The 24,095-nt window shown below is 39.4% G+C and overlaps 1 protein-coding gene across 9 annotated transcripts in view; it reads left to right on the top strand.

Moving 5' to 3' along the window:
- Positions 1-24,095, top strand: part of anks1b (ankyrin repeat and sterile alpha motif domain containing 1B) — an 815,114-nt gene that overhangs the window by 391,766 nt on the left and 399,253 nt on the right. For all 9 annotated transcript variants that reach the window (XM_060842911.1, XM_060842914.1, XM_060842910.1 and 6 more), the window contains one exon: positions 1,908-2,009. In XM_060842911.1, coding sequence (XP_060698894.1) covers positions 1,908-2,009 — 102 coding nt within the window. The remainder of the gene's footprint in view (positions 1-1,907; positions 2,010-24,095) is intronic.

Below are 24,095 nucleotides of genomic sequence, written 5' to 3' on the forward strand. Positions count from 1 at the left end.
ATCTGTCATACAATCTGCTATCATCGACCATAAGATCAGAATGTGAACGCTTAGGTAAGTCTTCAAAATAAATTGTAATACTGTTGCATTTATTCTTGCTATAAACAATTGACCAAGATTAGGTGTGTGGACTCTGTAGTGCAGCTTGGTAAGGTGTAAGTGAGGTTTGAAGATTGGTCTCTGACACCAAAGGGCTGATTCTGTAATGTGCTGGAAATAGAACTTTGCAAAATTATTATTGTGATATACTCATTAGATTTTTAAGTATAATCAGTGGCAATTTGGCTTTATGAATATGTATGCCATGTATTTCACAAGGATTCAGTTCTCTCAATGGCTGAATGCATGCATACATAGTGCGTACTTCAGCAACAAAAATCAGGAGCACAATGGGTTCAACTATTGGGCTATTAAACCAGCCATGATCGAGTCAATAGGAAGTTGAACATAGACCAAGTTTCCCATTCCTGATGGCTCTCTGACATTGTCTTGTCATGTTGCAAACACGAGAATTTTTTCAGACAAAACAGTTATCAGGTATTATTTAGTTGAAAACTCAACAGCTACCTCATGAATGAGTGCTTAGAATTGTAGGCCACAGAATACAGAATGAGAAAACCCCTCTGCACAACTCTCATTACTCTGCACCTCTGCCTTATCCTGGTAATGTTCTTCCATCTTTTTTTCTTGAAAGCATTGAGTCCTTAGACAAGTAAAATTCCACAGCCCCTCATTCCTTCTCAGTCATTCTCCAAATTCTTGCATTTCATGAATGAGCTCACACTGTCATTGGCAATAGGCCATCTTCTAAGTAATTTTGTGTTAATAAAATGCTAATAAAATTATTTTTATAGTCAAGTTTTTATTGCCTGATATAATTGTCAGAGTTAATTTGACCAGAAAGTAATACCTATGTGCTGTATAGGATACAAAGCTTGGGCTTTATTTAATGTTACCATTACATAATCTAATTCCACTAAATTATTGATGTTGAATATGCAGCGAGAAATTTATTGTCCCAGATTTTAAAATTGTAATGACAGCAAAACTGTCGGTGTTCATTGTCATTAATCTGCGAGACTGACTTAAAGCACTGGCAGATTCCAGAATTTGCTCTCAGCAGTCCCTGTTCTTTAACTGAATGTGTTGTTTAACGCCCTATATGTTGAGATTATCTTGAGTGTTTAACTGCTGAATAAGTAATAATTGCTGGTGAAACACCTCCTTGGCCTTGAAATTGTTTTATTGGTGAAATATCCTTTTTTTTCCATGACAAAAAACCCACATTTCAAATAATAAAAAATATGTTTATGTTTGTATACTTTATTTCAATTCCCACCTTAATCCCATTTTTATGTCCCACTTTTTTTTTGCTTTCTATAAAATTATAAATAACATAGGACAAAAAGTTCTTTGTTATTACCTGGCTTGCTGTCTCTAAGCATTCTTCAGGATAATAGATCGTTTAGTTTGCCTGTTAAGATGGCTGTTGTTTTATTCCAGAGATGCCCTGTATCAACAGTTTTAAAATCCATACCACCAAAACCTATTAGATTTCTGTGTGAGCAGTGTCTTTAAGGTCAATGGCATACATGGTCGTTTCAATGTTGCCTTCAAATTTGGGCCAATCTCTTCTTGCATTGCCTGAATAAAATTGTTTTCAATAATTTGTTCATAGACTTATGCTGCTGTGAAGTTACTAACTGCATTATGTGCAACAATGAAGATTAGCAGTACACAGCGCTTTAAGAAACCTCAAAGATAACAAAGACATCTGACCCATTGAAATTATTTGCGTATACCTTAACTCAGCCATGTTAACATAGTTTGGAACTATCTCTAAATGTATTTTTTGATTCTGATCCTTGTATTTCTGTATAATTCTAACTGTGGAATGTTTATTCCAGGAATTGATGCAAGTATTAAGGACACCCAGGAATGGACTGCGTTAGACATTCTGAAAGATCACCCATCCCAGAAATCACAGCAAATCACTGCTCTCATACAAGGTAACATGATCTTGTACCATAAAGGAAATGATATCACGATGAGATCATGGCATCACATTCCTACAGTAAAAAGAATGTTGTCACCTTTAAATATTGGTTTGAGAATTCAACCCTGCGTTCAATATCATAAAATATATGTGACATATTACTAAAACAAATTTAATTTCAATTGAAACTAGTCAACCATCTATTTTAAGTGTAAGAATGAGATATTCTCCTCTTAAAATGCAATTGCCAACAGCCCCATTGTATGTTTAAAGTGATGGATAATGTAGTACTGAAAAACTAGCTTCAATAGGGAACGGCACGTCACTGTTCTCATCCTCCATTTTTGCAAACAATGCACGAATGAAAATGAGCGAAGTATTGTTTTGGAACATCACAGCATTCCAGTTCAATCCAGGGCTGATATCGTCAATACATATTTCAAGATGAGGTAATTGGACAACTTGGCCAGTCTTGCCCCTTTAAACATCTGAGAACAATACGGTATAGAAGAGTTAGAACGCTATCATGATATTAGAGTCGACTCAACTTGGAATATATCTTTGAAATGGCACCATTGGATGCTTGCACAATCCCCATTGTTTATACTGAGAGCATTTGTCATATTGCCAAGCTCTTTGACCCAACAGAGTGTGCCATGACATGTATATACAATTTTGCCTTGAAAGTCACCTGTCACTTTCTGTGTAATTTAATGACCACCACTGTGTTTATGAATGCCTTTAAGAACAGCATTTAACAGAGAGATTATTCACAGAAGGAGAATTGTTTGTTGAGCCTAGTTCGTCTGTAACTTTCAAGTTTGCAAAAGAATGGACAAATACACTTTCCTTTGGCAATAGTCATCAAAACAAGTACTGCAGGACAAATGGCAGTGGAGGGGCATGGGTGGAAGGTGACCCCAAACAGCTGATTGAGCTGTCTGAGGAATCCAGCTCACTTAATACAGTTTAGTTAGTGTCTTTCTAATAGACATGTTTGGTATTGTCAAATACTTGGCCATATTTGCTGGATTTAGGAGCTATCTGAAATAACTCGACTGGTGTAAGCAATGGGGATTGTGTACAAACGCTGAACCTAGCTGGATGGAATTTCTGTCTTTCTACTTTAACAAAGTGTGACTCTACTTTAAACAGGATAACTCCTCTGTTGAAATAGCATGAAGCAAATGCCAGGTGCATGCAGTAAACGCTCATGTGTTAGTATCTAGGCTGTACATTTTTCCTGCAAACACTCATTTCAATTGCAGCCTGCAACTTGTAGGGACTCCATTCACCCTCCATGCCCCATCCACCTCCACCAAAGTGGAAAGAAAAATAAAATGATACAGCAGTAAACGAAGAGTTTAAAAGCGAGAGAAGATACAAGTACAAGAAGGGGCAGAGAAAAAGGCACCAACATAGACTACCAAGAAGAGAAAGCACATCTTCTCTGACCAACCATTTACAATATCAAAGGAGGTAAACACGAATCAAAAACAATTCCCCTTTCATGATTCCTCTTCTCTTCATGCTGTCCAAGTTCAAGAACATGCTAAAATAATTCTCAGCACAAAATTAAGTGTTAATTAGAACCCAATTTGCAGAAGCTTATCAGGCTAATATGTGAATACTGCACTGCACAGTGGTGGTCATTTCTTGTTATTCAGTCATTCTACTTAGCACAAAAGCACAAAAACTAATGAATTCAACTAAGTAGTAGAAGCAATTTGTGATGTTTGACACAGGGTTATTTAATGCATGGGACACCTCACTATAGATCATTAGACACTGAAACAATAACTGGGGTCACTGAATTTGGCATCTTTTACTGCTGCTAGCAATTAATAGTTTACAAAATAAAAATGTCAACAACAAAATATCGGCACTCAGTGTGAAGGTCAAGCTTAAACCTGCAGCAGCTGCCATTTTCGACATGCCTGTTTGCGGAGCTCGCCATATATCACCAAAGAAATATGATAAGGTTTGACATCTGCCCACCGAATGAGCTTCAATTTTCTAAATTAGTTGTGTGAGCAATACGATGTTTGCACGCTTATGTCTTCCAGGCTATCAAATTAGATGTGCACTGTTGTACAACTTTTTCTTTTAGACAGTATGAAAGAAATGTGAAACAGTAAGATGTAAATTTTAAAAGATATCTAACTTTAGTTAGCAAAATGGTGAAGTATATGCAATATTTCACCTTTAATTTGCCACTGAGGAACAAAATGTAAGATTATATGGTTTGTGACGTTATCACAATATATTCATATTTGGTTATTGCAAAGTACTTTGAAGTAGCTATTATTTTTATAAAATTATTCCACTTTATTAAAATACAAAGTTCCATTTGGTTCCATTTTAATCTAATTAGGCTATATCATGTTGACAATTTAATATCCCATTCCCAATAAAAGGGGGAAAAAATCAAGAAATATATCTCGATAAGATTACTTTCAATAAATATTCTATTACATGAATTTTAATTTATCCAAAATACATATGGCTCCTATTATATACTGACTGAACACGTGTGTCTCAAATCTGTGAGAAGGAAACTGCAGTATTTAAGTCCTTTTGTTTTCAGTTGGCTGGAATAACATTTTCATATCTAGTTTAATTATCATTGCAATTAATTATTTAATTGCTATTTGACATTATACATTGGTAAGAAGTTGATTTTATTTTTGAGTCAGCTTAATTAACTTAAAGTAACCCTGCTTTTGAAGGATGTTTCTAATGGTTGGAGAGTCCAGACCCAGGAGCCACAGTCTTAGGATATAGACCAGGCCATTTATGATTGATGAGGAGAAATGTCTTCACCCAGAGAGTGGTGAACCTGAAGAATTCTCTGCCACAGAAAGCAGTTGAGGTCAGAACGTTGAATGTTTTTAACGAGGAGTTAAATCACGTTCTTCAGTCTAAAGGGATCAAGAGGTATGGGAAGAATGTGGGAACAGGGTAATGAGTTAGGTGATCAGCAACAATCACATTGAATGGTGGAGCAGTGTCAAAGAGTCAAATGACCTACTCTTGCTCCTGCTCCTATTTCCTCTGTTAGTATGCAGAGAGGGGATATTAAAAAAAATGTCAGTAACTATGCGTATTATGGAATACACCAAATAAAATTCCAATGCATGACTCAAGCAAGTTATTGATGGAAGTAATGTTCACAAGAACAATAAAAACAGTCAGAAGAGAATGCAGTTACCAAGACCAATTACCCATTAATGGCCTAATAAATTTTGTGCTGTACTTCATCCAGGGTCAGTATAATTTGGCTAATGTCTGCTGACCAGAAATGCTCTCAGGACGCCAGGTGTGGTGTGAATAGGGCTTTTGTATCATTTTGAAACATGACTTAACCATTTAGAGTCCTCAAGCTTGCAGCACGGAAAACAGGACCTTCAATCCAACTTGTCCATGCCGACCAGATATCCTAAATTAATCTAGTCCCTTTTTCAATTACCTATGTACCTGCCTCCAGGTTTTTGTAGACCTGCACAGATTACCAATTTTTATCACTTAGAAAGTAGAAAATCTTGCCTGTAATAAAAGCTATTTACCACAGATTTGCTAATTCATTAGAATCAGGGAAGGTCTCAGAGGATTGGAAAATGGCTTTTATAACACTTCTGTTGAAGAAGGAAGGGAGGATGAAGACAGGAAATTATAGGTCGTTAGCCTGACTTTAGTTGTTAAGATTTTAGACACCATCATTAAGGATGACATTGTGGAGCACTTGGAAGTGAATGGCAAAATAAGACTGAATCAGCACAGCTTTGTCCAGGAGAGCTCCTGCCGGATAAATCTATTAGAATTCTTTGAGGGCTTAATGAGCAAGTTAGATAAAGGAGAACCAGTGGATGTGATCTATTTAGATTTCCAGAAGACCTTTGACAAGGTGCCACACAGGAGACTGATAAATAAGATAAGAGACAAAGGTGTTAGGGGCGGGTTACTGGCATGGATAGAGGATTGGCTAACTAGCAGAAGGCAGAGTGTGGGACGAAAGGGACTTATACCGGTTGGCAGCCAGTGACTAGTGGAGTTCTGAGGGGATGGGGCATGTTGGGAACACAACTATTCACATTATATATTAATGATTTGGGTGAAGGAAGTGAGGACATTGTTGCTAAGTTTGCAGAAGAGACAGAGCAGTGGAGAGGCAGGTAGTGTTGAGGAAATAGGGAGACTGCAGAAAGACTTGGACTGGCTATGAGAATAAGCAAAGAAGTGGCAGATGGAAGACAATGTGGGAAAATGAAGTTTGGAAGAATAGAGGCACACGCAAGGGGACTTGAGAGTCCTTGTTCAAAATTTTCTTAAGGTTAACATGCAGATGAATCTAGCACCTAGAAATCCCTAGCATTCATTTCAAGGGAGCTAAAATACACAAGCAGAGATGTACTACTGAGGCTGTGCAAAGCTGTGGTCAGACTGCATTTGTTTTGAGCAGTTTTGGGCCCTGTACCTCAGGAAGTTGTGCTGAGAGACTCCAGAGGAGGTTTACCAGATTGACCCAGAGATGAAGGGCTTGTCATCTGAAGAGGAGTTGAGGATTCTGGGTCTGTACTCGATGCGGTTTAGAAGGATGAGGAGAATCTCATTGAAACTTACAGAATACTGAGAGGCCTGAATAGAGTGGACATAGAAAAGAGGTTTTGATTAGTCAGAAAGAGACTCGGACTCTGAAGGCACAGCCTCAGAGTGAAGGGACAACCCTTTAAAACTGAGATGAGGAGGAATTTCTTCAGCCAGACCGTGGTGAAACTGTGGAATTCATTGCCACTGAAGGTTGTGGAGGCCAAGGCATTGAGTGTATTTAAGACTGAGATAGGTCCTTGATTAGTCAGTGGATCAAGGGCTATGGGGGAGAAGGTAGGAGAATGAGGTTGAGAAACATGTCAGCCATGATCAAATAGTGGAGCAGACTCGATGGGCTGAATGGCCTAATGCTGCTGCTATGTCTAACGGTCTTACTGGCATGAATTTGTACATTGAAAATCAAAACCTTGATCCATGGGCAGAAGTCATTTTTCAAAATGGGTTATGAAGTTTGAGATACCATGGGTGAACCAATACACAGCAAGGGAAAGTTACTTCTTGTGTGAAAATGGTTGTGAGTTATGTTTTGAAGAAGAAACTGGTTCTATAAGACATATAGAGCTGAGACTGTAATGCTGGAAAAGCACAGCAGGTCAGGTAGCATCCGAGGAGCAGAAGAATCGATGTTTCGGCATAAACCCTTCATCAGGAATCCTGATGCTCGGAAATGTCAATTCTCCTGCTCCTCAGATATTGTCTGACCTGCTGTGTTTTTCTAGCACCACACTCTCGACTCTGATCTCCAGCATCTGCAGTCCTCACTTTCTCCCTCTGTAAGATGTATACTCAGATTCCATTTCAAAATCATTGACAGATTCCTCTGTTTACAGAAGTGCCTTTATTATAATGCAGCTGTCTCCATAGAGTGATTTTTTGGCTGGTGCATTAAATATGTTCATCCTTCAGGTTGCATCAGGTTTGTAATATTATGCTATAGTTTGTGCAGTTTTGAATGCATTCGCATCTTTAAATAAATTAGTGCTACTGAAGGAATCAAAGTAATTCTAACGCAGAGGAAAGAGTTCCTTTTTGTCATGATGCAGTGAAGACATCATAAGTACGTGCCTTAGCAATTAAATAAACTTTACTAAAATGCATCATCTGTGCACTATTTTAACTAACTTAGTTATATATGCAAAAAGCGAAAAATGAGCAGTTAGGTTTTGGTCGTGACTAGTTCACACTGCCTCATCATCTGAAGTTTCCTTTGTCAAGGAAATTTCCATTGTTCATTGTGAAAAGGTTTGGACTGTGTTTGCGAGTTTGTGGTTTTAGGTGATCTAAGTGAAGATAAGTATTCAGTAACTGAGAGACATTGAAGCCGTCCAGAACATGAGATGCATATTTTCCTTTGTTCCTCAAAGGGCTTCACAAAGCTGTTATCAGCTCTGCAGTTAAGATATCCAAACCATCCAAATTATTTATCAAGAATGCTGTTGCTAACATTGCAATTGCCATTCTGTTTGCATGAACGCAGGGAGTAATGTCACTGGGTTAGTATTCTGCAAACCCTAAGCTAATTCTGTGGGAACACAGGATCAAGTTCTACCACTGAAGAGCTTGTCTCAGTAATGGTGACTGTAAAGTGTAGTTGATTATCAATTGGTCAACATGTGACTCCAGACGATAATGTGGAGGATTTTCTAATGCTCTCTAAAATGTCCTTAGAGACAAAAAGACTGAGGATGCTGGAATCCAAAGTAGACAGGCAGGAGGCTGAAAGAACACAGCAAGCGACTTCACCACTTCCTGATGCCACTTGGCTTGCTGTGTTCTTCCAGCCTCCTGCCTGTCTACTGTAAAATGTTCTGACAAGCCATTCAGTTCTACTAAACTGCTACAAATTCCAAGAGGATTGGAACTCCCTTCCTAAAGACAGCAACTGCAGCGATTCAAGAGGTTTCTCACTACTGCCTTCTCAAGGACATTTAGGGATGGGCAATAAATGTTGGCTTGTGCAGTGACATCAACGTTTACAAAAAACTAAGAAAAAGCTGAAGGTTGATTTGCACCATCCATGATCCAAAAGATTGATGGAAACAAATCTAAAATTGCATAGAAGCAGCCTTTTAAGTGTAACCTTACGAAACTAAAATGATGCCCTTGGAAGTATTGGGTGGCATTATAAATGTTATTATTTTTGTTTGTGATGATAATTAAACCTGTGGATTAGGTAACGGATTTGTAATAGCTCCCAAGTACCCTGCTATTCTCTGCAAGCTGTGCCTTTTGTTCAACAGTGCCTTTGCTGTGCTGGTGTGCTTGTGTTGCTGTCGAAGCATTCTGCACATTGTATACTATGCCATGTGCCCAAACATTTGTCTGAACAGAGGGTCAACTCCAGGTAGCAGTTTCTCGCAGACTGTCAACTGCTCCAGGCCTGATTCCATAACAGATTAATATGTAGGGCCTGAAAGAATTCTGCAGACTGAATCTCTCACATTGAAAATCTCAAGGTAGTCACTTTTGAATATGATCTATCAGGAATTAAGTAGGAAGAACATTTTTGCTTGAATTATAGAGATTAATAAGTATAGAGAATTTTATTTTATGTGAAAACATTTTATAATATGGTCCTTGAAACAATTTAACCAACATTTCAAACAGGTCACTTTGAACATTTGGAATATTTTTATATGGGTAAATGTGGCAAGCTTTAACTGAATGCTCCCACTAGTCACTCCATTCAGCGGCAATAAATGATGAACAGTAGATGCTATTGCAGCCAGTGATGCCTATCCTATGAATGATTAAAAATAAACATAGCAAGAGCCACATGCAGCAATTTGATGAATGATCAGTGTGGGTTGAGAATGATGATAAATCACTGAGTGATACATTTATACAACTGTGCAAACTGTTCCCTATGCTTCTTTATAAGACCATGGAAAAATCATGGGAAGAATCTGATACTCTTTTTGAACTGCAAGGAACTTGGATAGAATTATTTAATGTCATGTAATTGTCTAGCCTTAACAGTAACCGATAAGCTTAATTATTTTTAAAAATTTAGCAGCTTGATTAAGGAATGTTAATCCTGCAAGACTTCGTATAAAACAGACTTGTGCCGATTACTTTTTTTTTCAAGTATTAAACTGTGATGGTTCCTCTGAAGAGTTCTTTTTCAGGACATGCTTGTGATTAATTGCATTGTCACAATTTTGTGCATCATTTATCAGAAGTCAGCATGTAAACTACCTTAACCTGCTCTGCACACCTCCTGGTGGCTAGAAACAGAGTATCAGCAACACAAGGCAGTACTGGACTTGATGAAATAGCAGTTTGAAGAAGATGCTAATTTTGCAGAAATTCCATTTCAATCACAGAACTGCTACAGTGCAAAAGGAGGGTATTTGGTTCAATGTGTCTGCATCAGCTGTCCAGCAAGTATTGTGCTTGCCATTTGCTTGCCTTTTTCCCCCATATCTTTGCACATTGTTTTCATTGAGACAATCATCTAATGCCTGCTTGAATGTCTCAATTGATTGTGTCTCCACCACACTTGCACACAGTGCATTCTAGACCTGAATCATGTGCTGTGTGGGAATTGTTTTCTCTCTCATCACATTTGCTACGTTTGCAAATCACTTTAAACCTGTGGTGTTTCATTCTTGATCCTTTTACAAATGGAAACAGTTGTTCCCTACCCATGCTACCCAGGCCTTTCATGGTTTTGAATACTTTTATCAGATGCTGTCTCAGCCTACTTTTCTCCAGAGACTCCTAACCACACCAATCTATCATAATTGAAGGTTCTTATCCCTGGAACATCTACTGTAAATCTCCTCTGCTGTCTCTCTGATGCATTCACATCCTTACCACAGTGTGACACCCAGAATTATACAGAAACCTCCTGCTGATGTCTACTAGGTCTGATGGTAGATGTGCGATTACTATTTATTACATTTTTTCCACATTTGAACTTTAAACTAGTAGTGTATATATTTTGGTTAATTTTGGAATGGTGTTTAAAGGTATCTAAGTTAATCTTTCTGGAAGCGTAGTTTTAAATCAGTGTCAAAGTGACTGCAATGCCTCCTAGAGTGTAAATGATTTTTTAAATAATATTGTGACACGGGAGAGGGAATATTAAGCCATTAAATTTGGCAGAATTCAGAATGAACATGTTTTCTTTTTCAAAAAAAATCTTTGGATTCAGTTCAAAGCAGAACTGACTAAAGTCAAATACAAATATAATCTCTCCTAGGAAAAGAAATTGTACCAAGCAGGTAAGGGAATAAGTTACCTAGTGTAGGATTTGATTTTGCGGAAATTTCCAGACCAGGAGCGCCTCTGTTTAGAGATTTGCGGACTCTTAAAAGACTGAAAAAGCCCAAACTCTCAGTTATTCCATGAAAAAGACTTTACAGACTACAGGGTAAGAATTTTGAAGAAGTAATTAACTTAAAGATTGAACATGGGGAAAAAAAGGGTTTGCTTGCTTTTGATTAGCTGTTAAATGAAGTTGGGGAATTTAAAGGATTTTGTTTTGCTGTGTGTTTTGAAATTTTTCAAACTGTTGTTTTTAGGTGGATTTTTTTTTATTACTTTTAAGCCATAAACTTCTGTTTTATTGTTAAAACTGGATCTGTGACCTTGTGTTAAATTTCATGTTAAATTTTACAAAAAACAAAACATGACCTATCAAGCCAGATTTAATTCTCAGATCTGATTTGTCCAGTGGTATTATCAGCTGGGATTACAATGCAGTGTGTTGTATAAATTTAGCACAAACTCCTTGCTCTTGTATTCTTTATTTCCATTAATAAAACCAAAGATATTGAATGCCTTATTAGCTGCGCTTTCTACCTGCCCTGCCAACTTCAGTCATTTCACCATATATGCATCAATATCCATCTACCGCTTCTTTGCCCATGTTCTTTTTACTAAAATGTATGAACTCACACTTCTCCACATGAATTTCAACTACACTTATCTAAGCACTTCTCCAACTTGACTATGTCCTTTGGGAGTTCTGCATTGTCCCCACAGTTTACAATTCTTCCAAGTTTTATATTGTCTGCAAACTTTGTTATTGTCCCCAAAAACTAAGATTGTGATCATATATGGATATCAGGAATAGCAAGGGTCCAAATACTGATCTTTCTGGATCCCCCTTGCAAACCATCCTCTAACCCCAAAGAAAAATCCATGGATCATGAAGTTGTTTCTTATGGTTGAGACAATTTTGTATCCATGTCGCCACTGTGTCTTTTATTCCATGAGGTGTATCGTCTAAAGAAGTGCAGGTTAGGTGAATTTGCCATGCCAAGTTGGCCATAGTGTCCAGAGATGTGCAGGCTAGGTGGATTAGCCTTGGGAAACACAGGATTACAGGGATAGGGAAGGGGGATTTGTTTGGGTGGGATGATCTTTGGAGGTTTGGTGTAGACTCGGGCCAAAAGACCATAAGACATAGGAGTGGAAGTAAGGACATTTGGCCCATTGAGTCCACTCCACCATTTAATCATGGCTGATGGGCATTTCAACTCCACTTACCCGCATTCTCCCCGTAGCCCTTAATTCCTTATGACATCAAGAATTTATCAATCTCTGCCTTGAAGACATTTAGCGTCCCGACCTCCACTGCACTCCACGGTCATAAATTTCACAGGCCCACCACTCTCTGGCCGAAGAAATGTCTCCGCATTTCTGTTCTGAATTGACCCCCTCTAATTTTAAGGCTGTGTGCACAGGTCCTAGTCTCCCCGCCTAACGGAAACAATTTCTTAGCGTCCACCCTTTCCAAGCCATGTATTATCTTGTAAGTTTCTATTAGATCTCCCCTTAACCTTCTAAACTCCAATGAGTACAATCCCAGGATCCTCAGCCTTTCTTCGCATGTTAGACCTACCATTCCAGGGATCATCCGTGTGAATCTCCGCTGGACACACTCCAGTGCTAGTATGTCCTTCCTGAGGTGTGGGGCCCAAAACTGAGCATAGTACTCCAAATGGGGCCTAACCAGAGCTTTAGAATGTCTCAGTAGCACATCGCTGCTTTTATATTCCAATCCTCTTGAGATAAATTCGCTTTCTTAGTCATGGATTCAACCCGCATGTTTACATTTAGAGAATCCTCGACTAGCACTCCCAGATCCCTTTGTACTTTGGCTTTATGAATTTTCTCACCGTTTAGAAAGTAGTCCATGCTTGTATTCTTTTCTCCAAAGTGCAAGGCCTCGCATTTGCACACATTGAACTTCATCAGCAATTTCCTGAACCACTCTCCCAAACTGTCTAGATCCTTCTGCAGCCTCCCCACTTCCTCAGTACTAGCTGCCTGTCCACCTATCTTCTTTTAATCGGCAAACTTCGCTAGAATGCCCCCAGTCCCTTCATCCAGATCATTAATATATAACGTGAACAACTGCAGCTCCAACAATGAACCCTGCGGGACACCGCTTGTCACCGGCTGCCATTCCGAAAAAGAACCTCTTATCCCAACTCTCTGCCTTCTGTCAGACAGCCAATCCTCAATCCATGCCAGTAGCTCACCTTGAACACCATGGGCCCTCACCTTACTCAGCAGCCTCCTGTGTGGCACCTTATCAAAGGCCTTTTGGAAGTCTAGATAGACCATATCCACTGGGTTTCCCTGGTCTAACCTACTTGTCACCTCTTCAAAGAATTCTAACAGGTTTGTTAGGCATGACCTCCCCTTACTAAATCCATGTTGACTTGTTCTAATCTGACCCTGCTGTTCCAAGAATTTAGAAACCTCATCCTTAATGATGGATTCTAGAATTTTACCAACAACCAAAGTTAGGCTAATTGACAAATAATTTTCCATATTTTGTCTTGATTCTTTCTTGAACAATGGGGTTACAACAGCAGTCTTCCAATCATCCGGGACTTTCCCTGACTCCAGTGACTTTTGAAAGATCTCAACCAATGCCTCCGCTATTTCCTCAGCCACCTCCCTCAGAACTCTAGGATGTAGCCCATTGGGGCCAGGAGATTTATCAATTTTAAGACCTTTTAGCTTTTCTAGCACTATATCTCTTTTGTAATGGCAACCATACTCAACTAAGCCCCCTGACTCCCTTTAATTGTTGGAATAATACTCATGTCTTCCACTGTGAAGACTGATGCAAAGTACTTATTAAGTTCTCCTGCTATTTCCTTATCTCCCATCACTAGCCTTCCAGCATCAGTTTGAAGTGCCTCATGTCTACTTTTGCCTGTCGTTTGTTTCTTATGTATTGAAAGAAACTTTTACTATCATTTCTAATATTACTGGCTAGCCTACCTTCATATTTGATCCTCTCCTTCCTTATTTCTCTCTTTGTTATCCTCTGTTTGTTTTTGTAGCCTTCCCAATCTTCTGATTTCCCAGTGCTTATGGCCACTTTATAGGATCTCTCTTTTTCTTTGATACATTTCCTGACTTTCTTTGTTACCCATGGTTGTCTAATCCCTCCCCGGATAATCTTCCTTTTCTTGGGTATGAACCTCTGTACTGTGTCCTCAATTATACCCACAAACTCCTGCCATTTTTGCTCTACTGTCTTCCCCGCTGGGCTCTGCTTCCAGTTGATTTTCGTCAGTTCCTCTCTCATGCCCTCATAATTACCTTTGTTTAACTGTAACACCATTACATCCGATTTTGCCTTCTCTCTTTCAAAAGACCTGCTTCCACACTGTATGATTTTCTCACAGGCCTGTTATGTGGTACTGTGTCAAATGTCTTTTGGAAATATGTATACTTCACATCAACAGCTTTATCTTATTGATCCTTTCTGTTACCTCTTCAAAAACTCCAGCTAGTTAAGCTTTTCCTAAATAGTGCAATGTTTTCCATGTGACTGCTAATTCTATCCAAAATAATTCAGAATCTTCCTGGCCACTAAATTTGAATTGACAAATCTGTAATTGTTGGGATTATACTTATAATCATCTTGAATGAGGATGCAATGTCTGCAATTCTCCAGTTCTGTAGTACCTCAGGTGAATATAACACAGACTGAAATATTATGCTCAGTGCTCCTACACTTTATATTTGCTTTGTTGAATATTCTTGGATGTACCAATCCAGTCCCTTGTCAACTTTATTTATCGCTATCCTATCCAATATTTCCTCCTTATTAATTTTGAAACCTTCTACTGACAGAAATTCCTCCTCTGGTAGCATTTCAATTCTTGGTAAAGACAATATTTTAAGCATTCGCTTAACACTTTGAGCTATACTCCTTGCTTCCCCTTTTTGGTCTCTATTTGGCTGTTCCTCCTTTTGCTAATCTCTTACTATTGATATGTCTACACAAGACTTTAGGGTTCCCTTCTATGTTTGCCACCAGCTTTTCTTTCCTCTCATAATCCCTGGCCATTTCTCTAATATGCTTTTTCACTTGGCTTCTGAATGTTCTCTATTCCACTTGGTTCTCTATTGTATTTTCTACCTGCCATAGACACACCTTTTTTCATCTTTATTTTCATTTCTATCTCTTTTTTTAATGCAGGAAGTCCTGGGTTTGTTTACCCTCCCCCTGCCTTTTGAGGGAATGTAACTTGACTATACCTGAACCATCTCCTGGTCAGCAACAGGTTTTCCCATTAACCTTTTGTTCCAGTCATTCTGGCCCATTGAAATCCATTCTTGGTCCATTGAAATCCATTCTTGGTCCATTGAAGTCAGCAATGAGTTCAAGAACATCTCGTCCGGTTAATTGTTCTTCCACTGGTCTGTCTTTGTCCATCTCTAATACCGTCATAAACCTTAGAATACAATCAACATTGTCATAGTTGTCAGGTTTTACAGGATTGAGTGCAACTTATGGCTAATTTTGCCAGTGTTGATCAGGCATCTAGCTACTCTAGTTCCATTTTTCAGTACTTGACCTGTAGCCTTGTATCCTGTGGCATTTCAAGTGTTCAAGTAAATACTTAGTAAATGTTGAAATGATCAACAATTAATCTGTTTGTTCCTTCTCATTTCCAAAAATTAGGAACAATGCATTCCAACATTCCAACAATGCATCCTTTCTAGATAGGCTGGTTACATACTACTGTGGGAAACGTTACTAAGCATAATCTAGGACTGTCTCCCTTTTAGTGTTATCACTGTCTCCATCTACATCCAGGTGCTCAAGGTTCCCAATTGCTACCATTCTGTAATGTTGGCAACTCTGCAATATCCCTTTATATTTGATATTTATATCCTCCTCAGTATTGCTGGTCCTTACACTACAGCCCACAATGTAGTTCCACCCATTTTGCTCTTAGCTCCTGCAGATTAAGTCTGTTCCTTGAACCTGTGGGATCAACTTTTTCCAGCATTGCAATCTTGTCTTCAATCAATGCTAATACCCCTTTTATTTTCTAGTCTTTTCTGATTTTTTTTTGTTTAGAAATAACATCTAAACTTGCCTTTCCGTGCATCAGGTTTCTGCTATCGCCACAACATCATATTTCAATATGGCAATGGTTAATTGCAGAATCATTTATTTCAACACAAGAGACCTAACAGGGAAGGCAGATGAACTCAGGGCATGGTTAGGAACATGGGACTGGAATATCATAGCAATTACAGAAATGTGACACAGGGATGGACAGGACTGGCAACTTAATGTTCCAAGATACAAATGCTACAGGAAGGACAGAAACGGAGGCTAGAGAGGAGAGGGAGTGGCGTTTTTGATAAGGAATAGCATTACAGCTGTACTGAGGGAGGATATTCCCAGAAATACATCCAGGAGGTTATTTGGGTGGAACTGAGAACTAAGAAAGGGATGATCACCTTATTGGGATTGTTTTATAGACCCCCTAATAGTCAGCGGGAAATTGAGAAACAAACTTGTAAGGAGATCTCAGCTATCTATAAGAATAATAGGGTAGTTATGGTAGGGGATTTTTTAACTTTCCAAACATAGACTAGGACTGCCATAGTGTTGGATAGAGAGGAATTTATTAAGTATGTACTGGAGAAGGTGCAAGATGTACTGGAGAAGGCAGGGCAAGTGACTGAGGTGTCAGTGGGGAAGTACTTTGGGGCTAGCGACCATAATTCTACTAGCTTTAAAATAGTGATGGAAAAGGATAGACCAGATCTAAAAGTTGAAATTCTAAATTGGAGGAAGGCCAATTTTGACGGAATTAGGCAAGAACTTGCAAAAATTCATTAGGTCGGAATGTTCACAGATAAAGGCATGGTTGGAAATTGAGAAGCGTTTAAAAATGAGATAATGAGAGTCGAGTGACAGCCGTATATTCCTGTTAGAGTAAAAGACATGGCTGGTAGGTATAGGGAATGCTGGATGACTAAAGAAATTGACGGTTTGGTTAAGAAAAAGAAGGAAGCATATACCAGGTATAGACAGGATAGATCGAGTGAATTTTAGAAGAGTATAAAGGCAGTAGGAGTATAATTAAGAAAGAAATCAGGAAGACAAAAAGGGGACATGAAATAGCTTTGGCAAATAGAGTTGAGGAGAATCCAAAAGGTTTTTAGGACAAAAGGGTAACGAGGGAGAGAATAGGGCCCCTCAAAGATCAGCAAGGCAGCCTTTGTGCGGAGCCGCAGGAGATGGGACAGATACTAGATGAGTATTTTGCATCAGTATTTACTGTGTAAAAGCACATGGAAGATATAGAATGTAGGGAAATGGATGGCGCCATCTTGAAAAATGTCCATGTCCTAGAGGAGGATGAAACGCATAAAGATGGATAAATCCCCAGGATCTGATCAGTTGTACCCTAGAACTCTGTGGGAAACTAGGGAAGTGATTGCTGGGCCACTTGCTGAAATATTTGTATCATCAATTGTTACAGGTGAGGTGCCAGCAAACTGGGGGTTGGCTAACATGGTGCCACTGTTAAGAAAGGTGGTGAGGACAAACCAGGGAACTGTAGACTAGTGAGCCTGATGTCAGTGGTGGGCAGGGAGAACTTGCCATTTGTATACAGAACTAGCTCAAAGGTAGAAGACAGAGGGTGGTGGTGGAGGGTTATTTTTCAGACTGAGGCCTGTGACCAGTGGAGTGCCACAAGGATCAGTGCTGGGTCCGCTACCTTTCATCATTTATATAAATGTTTTGGATGGGAGCACAAGAGGTATAGTTAGGAAGTTTGCTGATGACACCAAAATTGGAGGTCTAATGGACAGCGAAGAAGATCACGTTAGATTACAACAGGATTTTGATCAGATGGGCAAATAGGCTGAGAAGTGGCAGATGGAGTTTAATTCAGATAAATGCGAGGTGCAGCATTTTGGGAAAGCAAATCTTAGCAGAACTTATACACTTAATGGTAAGGTCCTAGGGAGTGTTGCTGAGCAAAGAGACCTTGGAGTGCAGGTTCATAGCTCCTTGAAAGTGGAGTCGCAGGTAGATAGGATAGTGAAGGAGGTGTTTGGTATGCTTTCCTTTATTGGTCAGAGTAGTGGTCGGAGTTGGGAGGTCATGTTGTGGCTGTACAGAACATTGGTTAGGCCACTGTTAGAATATTGTATGCAGTTCTGGTCTCCTTCCTATTGGAAAGATGTTGTGAAACTTGAAAAGGTTTTGGAAAGATTTACAAGGATGTTGCCAGGTTTGGAGGATTTGAGATATAGGGTGAGGTTGAATAGGCTAGGGCTGTTTTCCCTGGAGTGTTGGAGGCTGAGGGGTGACCTTATAGAGGTTTATAAAGTTATGAGGGGCATGGATAGGATAAATAGACAAAGTCTTTTCCCTGTGGTGAGGGAGTCCAGAACTATAGGGCATAGGTTTAGGATGAGATATAAAAGAGCCCTAAGGGGCAACTTCTTCATGCAGAGGATGGTATGTGTATGGAATGAGCTGCCAGAGGCAGTGGTGGAGGCTGATGCAATTGCAACATTTAAGAGGTATTTGGATGGGTATATGAACAGGAAGGGTTTGGAGGGATATGGGCCGGGTGCTGGCAGGTGGGACTAGATTGGGTTGGGATATCTGGTCGGCATGGACGGGTTGGATCGAAGAGTCTGTTTCTGTGCTGTACATCTCTATGATTCTATGACACTATAACTGTGTGCAGTTTCAGGCACACACCTTAACCCTGATCTACACTTCATTACTTTTGCCCTCACTCTGAGTTTCTATTTTCTGTACTAATGCTAACAGTCTCTCATAGACCTAGACATAGGAGTGGAAGTAAGGCCATTCAGCCCATCGAGTCCACTCCGCCATTCAATCATGGCTGATGGGCATTTCAACTCCACTTACCCGCATTCTCCCCGTAGCCCTTAATTCCTTGTGGCATCAAGAATTTATCAATCTCTGCCTTGAAGACATTTAGCGTCCCGGCCTCCACTGCACTCTGCGGCAATGAATTCCACAGGCCCACCACTCTCTGGCTGAAGAAGAATGGTTCGCTATTGCAGAAAATTAACTTTTAAAGAAATATATTGTTTACACTTACATTGTGCCGTGTTGCATCCTTGTAGCATGAAATTTGTGTGTCCTGTTCTTTAATTCATTGAATCTGAAATCATCTTTCTCCACTTTAAACTGTTTTGCACCCTCAACTTTCCATGTGTTTGCTCCCGTCTCCTCTGGAATCCTTCTATTTTTGACTCTAATTTACTCTACATTTGCTTTTGCTTCATCCCACTTATGGTTTATTCTATTGCACTCTGCAAGTCCGCTGTTTGCTCCTCCTACTCCATCCTTAAAAATTATGTATTTGACTAATCTTTCAGTCAGCCCCCTCTGTCCATGGCTCGTTGACAATCCGCCTTATCTATTTTACTTGGAAATTCTTTTCCTTTTGAACCCTGCTGGAAAACATTGGAATGTTTCCTGCATTAAAAAAAATTGTAAATGCTAACTATTGTTGCTGTTGAAGGCATTTGAGCTATGATTTATGTCTTCGCTCTTCTAATAAGCATAAATTATTCACAGTTTTGCCATTCATGAATACAACTGCAGAGTATAAATCATACCTGACAGTGACATTTCACTGACAAGGTGGGAACCTGCCCAAATGCACAAAAAGCATCTCACACTTTACCACCAACTAAATTTCCTCCACTCATCAGCAAAGTAATGGAAGGAATCATTAACTATTGTTCAGTTTAGGTTCAGTAAATATTGTTAAGCTCAAATATTACCAGAGTAATGATCCCGAACTGAATATGAGAACTGACTGAACTATCTTTCAAATGCACTGTAGGAACACAGTAAGTTGATATCAAAAGCACCTCCCAGCCCTACCTCCAAGATCAAAGATTCATTCTTGTCTCAGTGATATCATTCCAACACAGCAGAGGTTTGAGCAAACAGCCTAGGCTGATATTTTGGTGTACTATCTGGGCATTGCTACATTGTTGGGGGTGGGGCAGAGAAAGCAAGTTGGCATTTTCACTTTCAAGCAGATGCAAAAGATTCTGTGGAACTACTTCAAGGTTCCGTGGAACTACTTTAAGGTTCCGTGGAACTATTTCAAGGTTCCGTGGAACTATTTCAAGGTTCCGTGGAACTACTTCAAGGTTTCTGCTGGTTGTCCTGGCCAATATTTGTCAAAATAAAAGATAGTAGATTATCAATAATCTATTCATTGCTGTTTGTAGGATTTTCCTCTGTTCAAATGGTCTGCTACTTTCTCTAAATTGCACCCATAATTACTTAAGTATTTAATGGGTTGTGAAATGCTTTGTGACATCCTGAATTAATGAACTGTGCAGCAGCATTGCTGTCTGAGGAGGGCACTGCTTGTCACTGCCCACTCAGGTGTTTCCTTTCTTCCTGGTGATGAAATATAAATCAAGATTTACACACTTGTTGTTTTTTACTGTGTCTGACACTTGCACACACACAATAAAGAAATAGAACTGAGCCATTCAGTGCAGTGGGTCTGTGCCAGTGTTTATGTTCCACGTGGGATTTCTCCTTCAAACCTTATATGCATAATCTTTTATTCCATTTTCCATAATATACTTATCCTCTTAAGCTCATTAATGCTATGAACCTTGTCTATTCCTTGTAGTAGTTTTTAAAAAAATTCTTTTACTGGATCTGGGTGTCACAGGCTGGACCATCATTTTATGCCCGTTGCTAAAAGGACGTAAGTAAGCTGCTGCTTTGAATCACTGCAGTCCATCTCATGTTGCTGCACTCTCAGTACTGCTGTTTGAAAGGGAGGTTGAGGATCTTACCTCACAAATAGTGACAGAGTGGTGATGTGGCCTCAAATCAGTTTGCTGCCTTGCTTGCGAGGGTCTTCCCCTGCATCTCCTTCCCTTGTCTTTTCAGCTGGTAGACGTTGAGGTTTTGCAGTGTGCTATTGAAGGAGCCCCCGTGAATTGCTGCGGCATGTTTCATTATCTGGCTACTTTCTGGTTCATGGTACCTCTCCATAATTCCATATTGGATTGCATTCTCCTTTCAAGATCAGGGGAAGGATATTCCCCAATGTCTCTCAGCATCTTGACTTGGATTTACACTTCCTCATTTCTGAGCCAAAGTCCTGGAATTTCTTAGCTAAAATATTTACAATCACTCCATCAACAAAAAGACTTCAAAAACTCAAGGGGAAGGAATATAAGCACATGGCACCTGAGGGATTGGAATTAAACTGCTGTTCACTCAGCTCCTGCAAACATTTAAGCACAAAGATACCAGCTCATATTGAGTAGTTGTAGTTAGTGACGGTGTCAGTTTTAACCATGATTGTAACCGTGAAACTAACAGCAGCGTCTGGTGACTACATCATGAGCACAAGTTCCTTTTCTTCCACGTGATGCACTGTTGCAGTCCTTGTAGATGGAGGTATTTTAAAAACACTTGAACTGTTATGGGTGCATCTTTACACTATTAGTGTCAATGTAAAAACCCTTGAAATGGTTATGCCTTGTTGAATGAGGTCTATCTACTTTTTTAATTGTATAGTACATTCAAAATTACTGCTGACCAACTTCTCTGGCTGTAAATCTCAAATTTATACATGTGGACTATATTATTTTACCTTCTGTTTGAATTTCCTATCTAGCTTGTCATTTTATTTCACTTAGAAATGACTTAAAAACTGGGGCCTTTTATTTCCTTGTTTATATTTTGTGAGACTGTTTTTACTTTACCTGCTTGATGACATCACTGGTGGATGCTGCACATCCCCTTTAGCTTATATTGCAAAGAATTTTACTTCATTGTGGGCGGAATTTGTTAATAATTTGGTTAATTATTAAGTCCGTTAATGTCTTTCTCCCAGATTGAAGTGAAACATGCTGATTGTTGATTGTCTTAACCCACATATAAAGAACATCTGGGCACAAATATAGAGGACATTTGCAAAACTGAGCTATGGAAAGAAGGAAATGTAAGGTTTAGGAGTTAGTAAATGCTGTCTACTAAGGAAGGTATTTAGGTTTCTAAACTACAGAAAGACTTAGAACCAGATCGATGTTGGTAGCAGGGGATGATTGTTTCAGATGGAAAAGTGAAAATTGAGTTTCTTTTGAGCAGAGTGGCAGGAATCGATTTCTTACCAATGGCCTGTGAAGCTGAACTTATGATCAGTGGAAGACCTCTGTGGATAAGTGAGCACTGGATGCATCTTTGAGAAAGTGAGGACTGCAGATGCTGGAGATCAGAGCTGAAAAATGTGTTGCTGGAAAAGCGCAGCAGGTCAGGCAGCATCCAAGGAACAGGAGATTTGACATTTCGGGCATAAGCACTTCTTCAGGGATTCTTCAGATTCCTGAAGAAGAGCTTATGCCCGAAAAGTCGATTCTCCTGCTCCTTGGATGCAGCCTAACCTGCTGCGCTTTTCCAGCAACACGTTTTTCAGCACTGGATACATCTTTGCCAAAGGAAGAAATCAAGGTCCGACCTTGGCATTGTCACTTTCTCTCAGACGCAGGATCTATTGAGAAGTCCTGTTAGAACTGAGGGCTCAAAACCTGGACACCAGGGAAGGTTTAGATGATCAATTATAATTTCTGGTCTGTGCAGCTTGTTCACACTTTAATAAATTGAAAAAGCAGGATGGATATTATATAGCAGAATGTATAATGGAATTTGACAGGCAATGCATAAACTCTACTTAACTCAATGCTTTCCTTTAAATTGTTTGACTGTGCTCAGGTGCCAAGCATAGATGCACTCCTGGTGTTAACTGGAATTAGCTTGTCAGAAGGAATCGCACTAATGTCAGAAAACCTTAAAAATTCCTTCCTGGGAAATCTTCATTCCCAGTGGCCCTCATGGCTCAAATGGGGCTAACAGTGATAACTCGATGAAAAGAGGATTTCAATGGCAACGTCAATGTGAGCCTAGATACAGTGTCAATGCTAAAGGAAAATTAGAATAAAAAGCAGTTGGTATTATGGTATCTTTAGCAGTCATAACAGACAAGGATTACTGTCATAAGAGAATGAACCTCAGCTGCACCAGGGCATGATCAACAAAGGGCTTTAGAAGTGACATGAATTATGATGATACAGTGGATTGTCCTAAATGGAATAATTAGGTGTTTTGAAATTAAGCATGACATGAAGGGTGAGAAGGAGATATTGGTGATACTGATTCGCCAATATGACAGTTACAGGAAGTGTCAGCTCGATAATGAATGTTTTAATAGTTGTTTGGTAGTAGAAAACTTAAGTATTGTTGACACAAGGCAGAACTTTTGATCTTTCACTTATCAAACCAATTCACAAGGATACCAATTCAGAGGGAAAAACAGCTTTTAAAGTGGTGATTGACAGTTTACTACCAAACTTTAAGTTTTCATCTAAGTAGATTGTCTCTGGTAAGGACTCTGCTCTGAGGAATAAATCAGTGGCTGCCCCTAATTTAGGTGAGTTGGAACAGGCACAGTGCATGTACATGCTCTTTTGATTTTCCAAGAGCAGGACCTTGTCTATTAATATGTGTAGATTCCAGTACATAGAGTAAAATAAAATGAATAGAATAGAAATTGACTTGCACAACTTGCAACAGTCCAACATTAAATGAGACTTTGTATTATGACAATATTTTTTGAATATCCTCAGCACACTAAGGATTTCACTGACAGCCAATTTAGGATCGTCAGTCAGGCTTGTACTTGTTACTTGTGAATCATCATTAATTGGGGCATTCTCCATAGCTATGCCTCTACCAACAGCATCCATTTGAATGGCACAATTGCTCAGTGGTTACCACTGCTGCCTCACAGCGTCAGGTTCAATTCCAGCCTCGGGTGACTGTCTGTATAGAGTGTGTGCATTCTCCCCATGTGTGCATCAGTTTCCTCTGGGTGGTCAGTTTCCTCCTACAGCCCAAAGATGTGCAGGTTAGGTAGATTGGCCATAGGGTAACGGGGATAGGATCAAATGCTGTTTGGCAGGTCAGTGCAGACTTGATGGGCTGAATGGCTTCTATCTGCACTATTGAGATTTTGTTCTTTAAACTTGCCAACTGATCAGCACTAACCTCTCATGTAGTTGGCTTTCCTCTTGAATGTGTATCCTGATGAGTTAATGATGAAAAAGCGTTGACGGAATGTATATTTATTTTAGTAAAGCTGATGAATATTTTCGTTGCAGTCTCATT

Source organism: Hemiscyllium ocellatum, chromosome 23 (genome assembly GCF_020745735.1).
Source record: "Hemiscyllium ocellatum isolate sHemOce1 chromosome 23, sHemOce1.pat.X.cur, whole genome shotgun sequence".
Lineage (NCBI taxonomy): Eukaryota > Metazoa > Chordata > Chondrichthyes > Orectolobiformes > Hemiscylliidae > Hemiscyllium > Hemiscyllium ocellatum.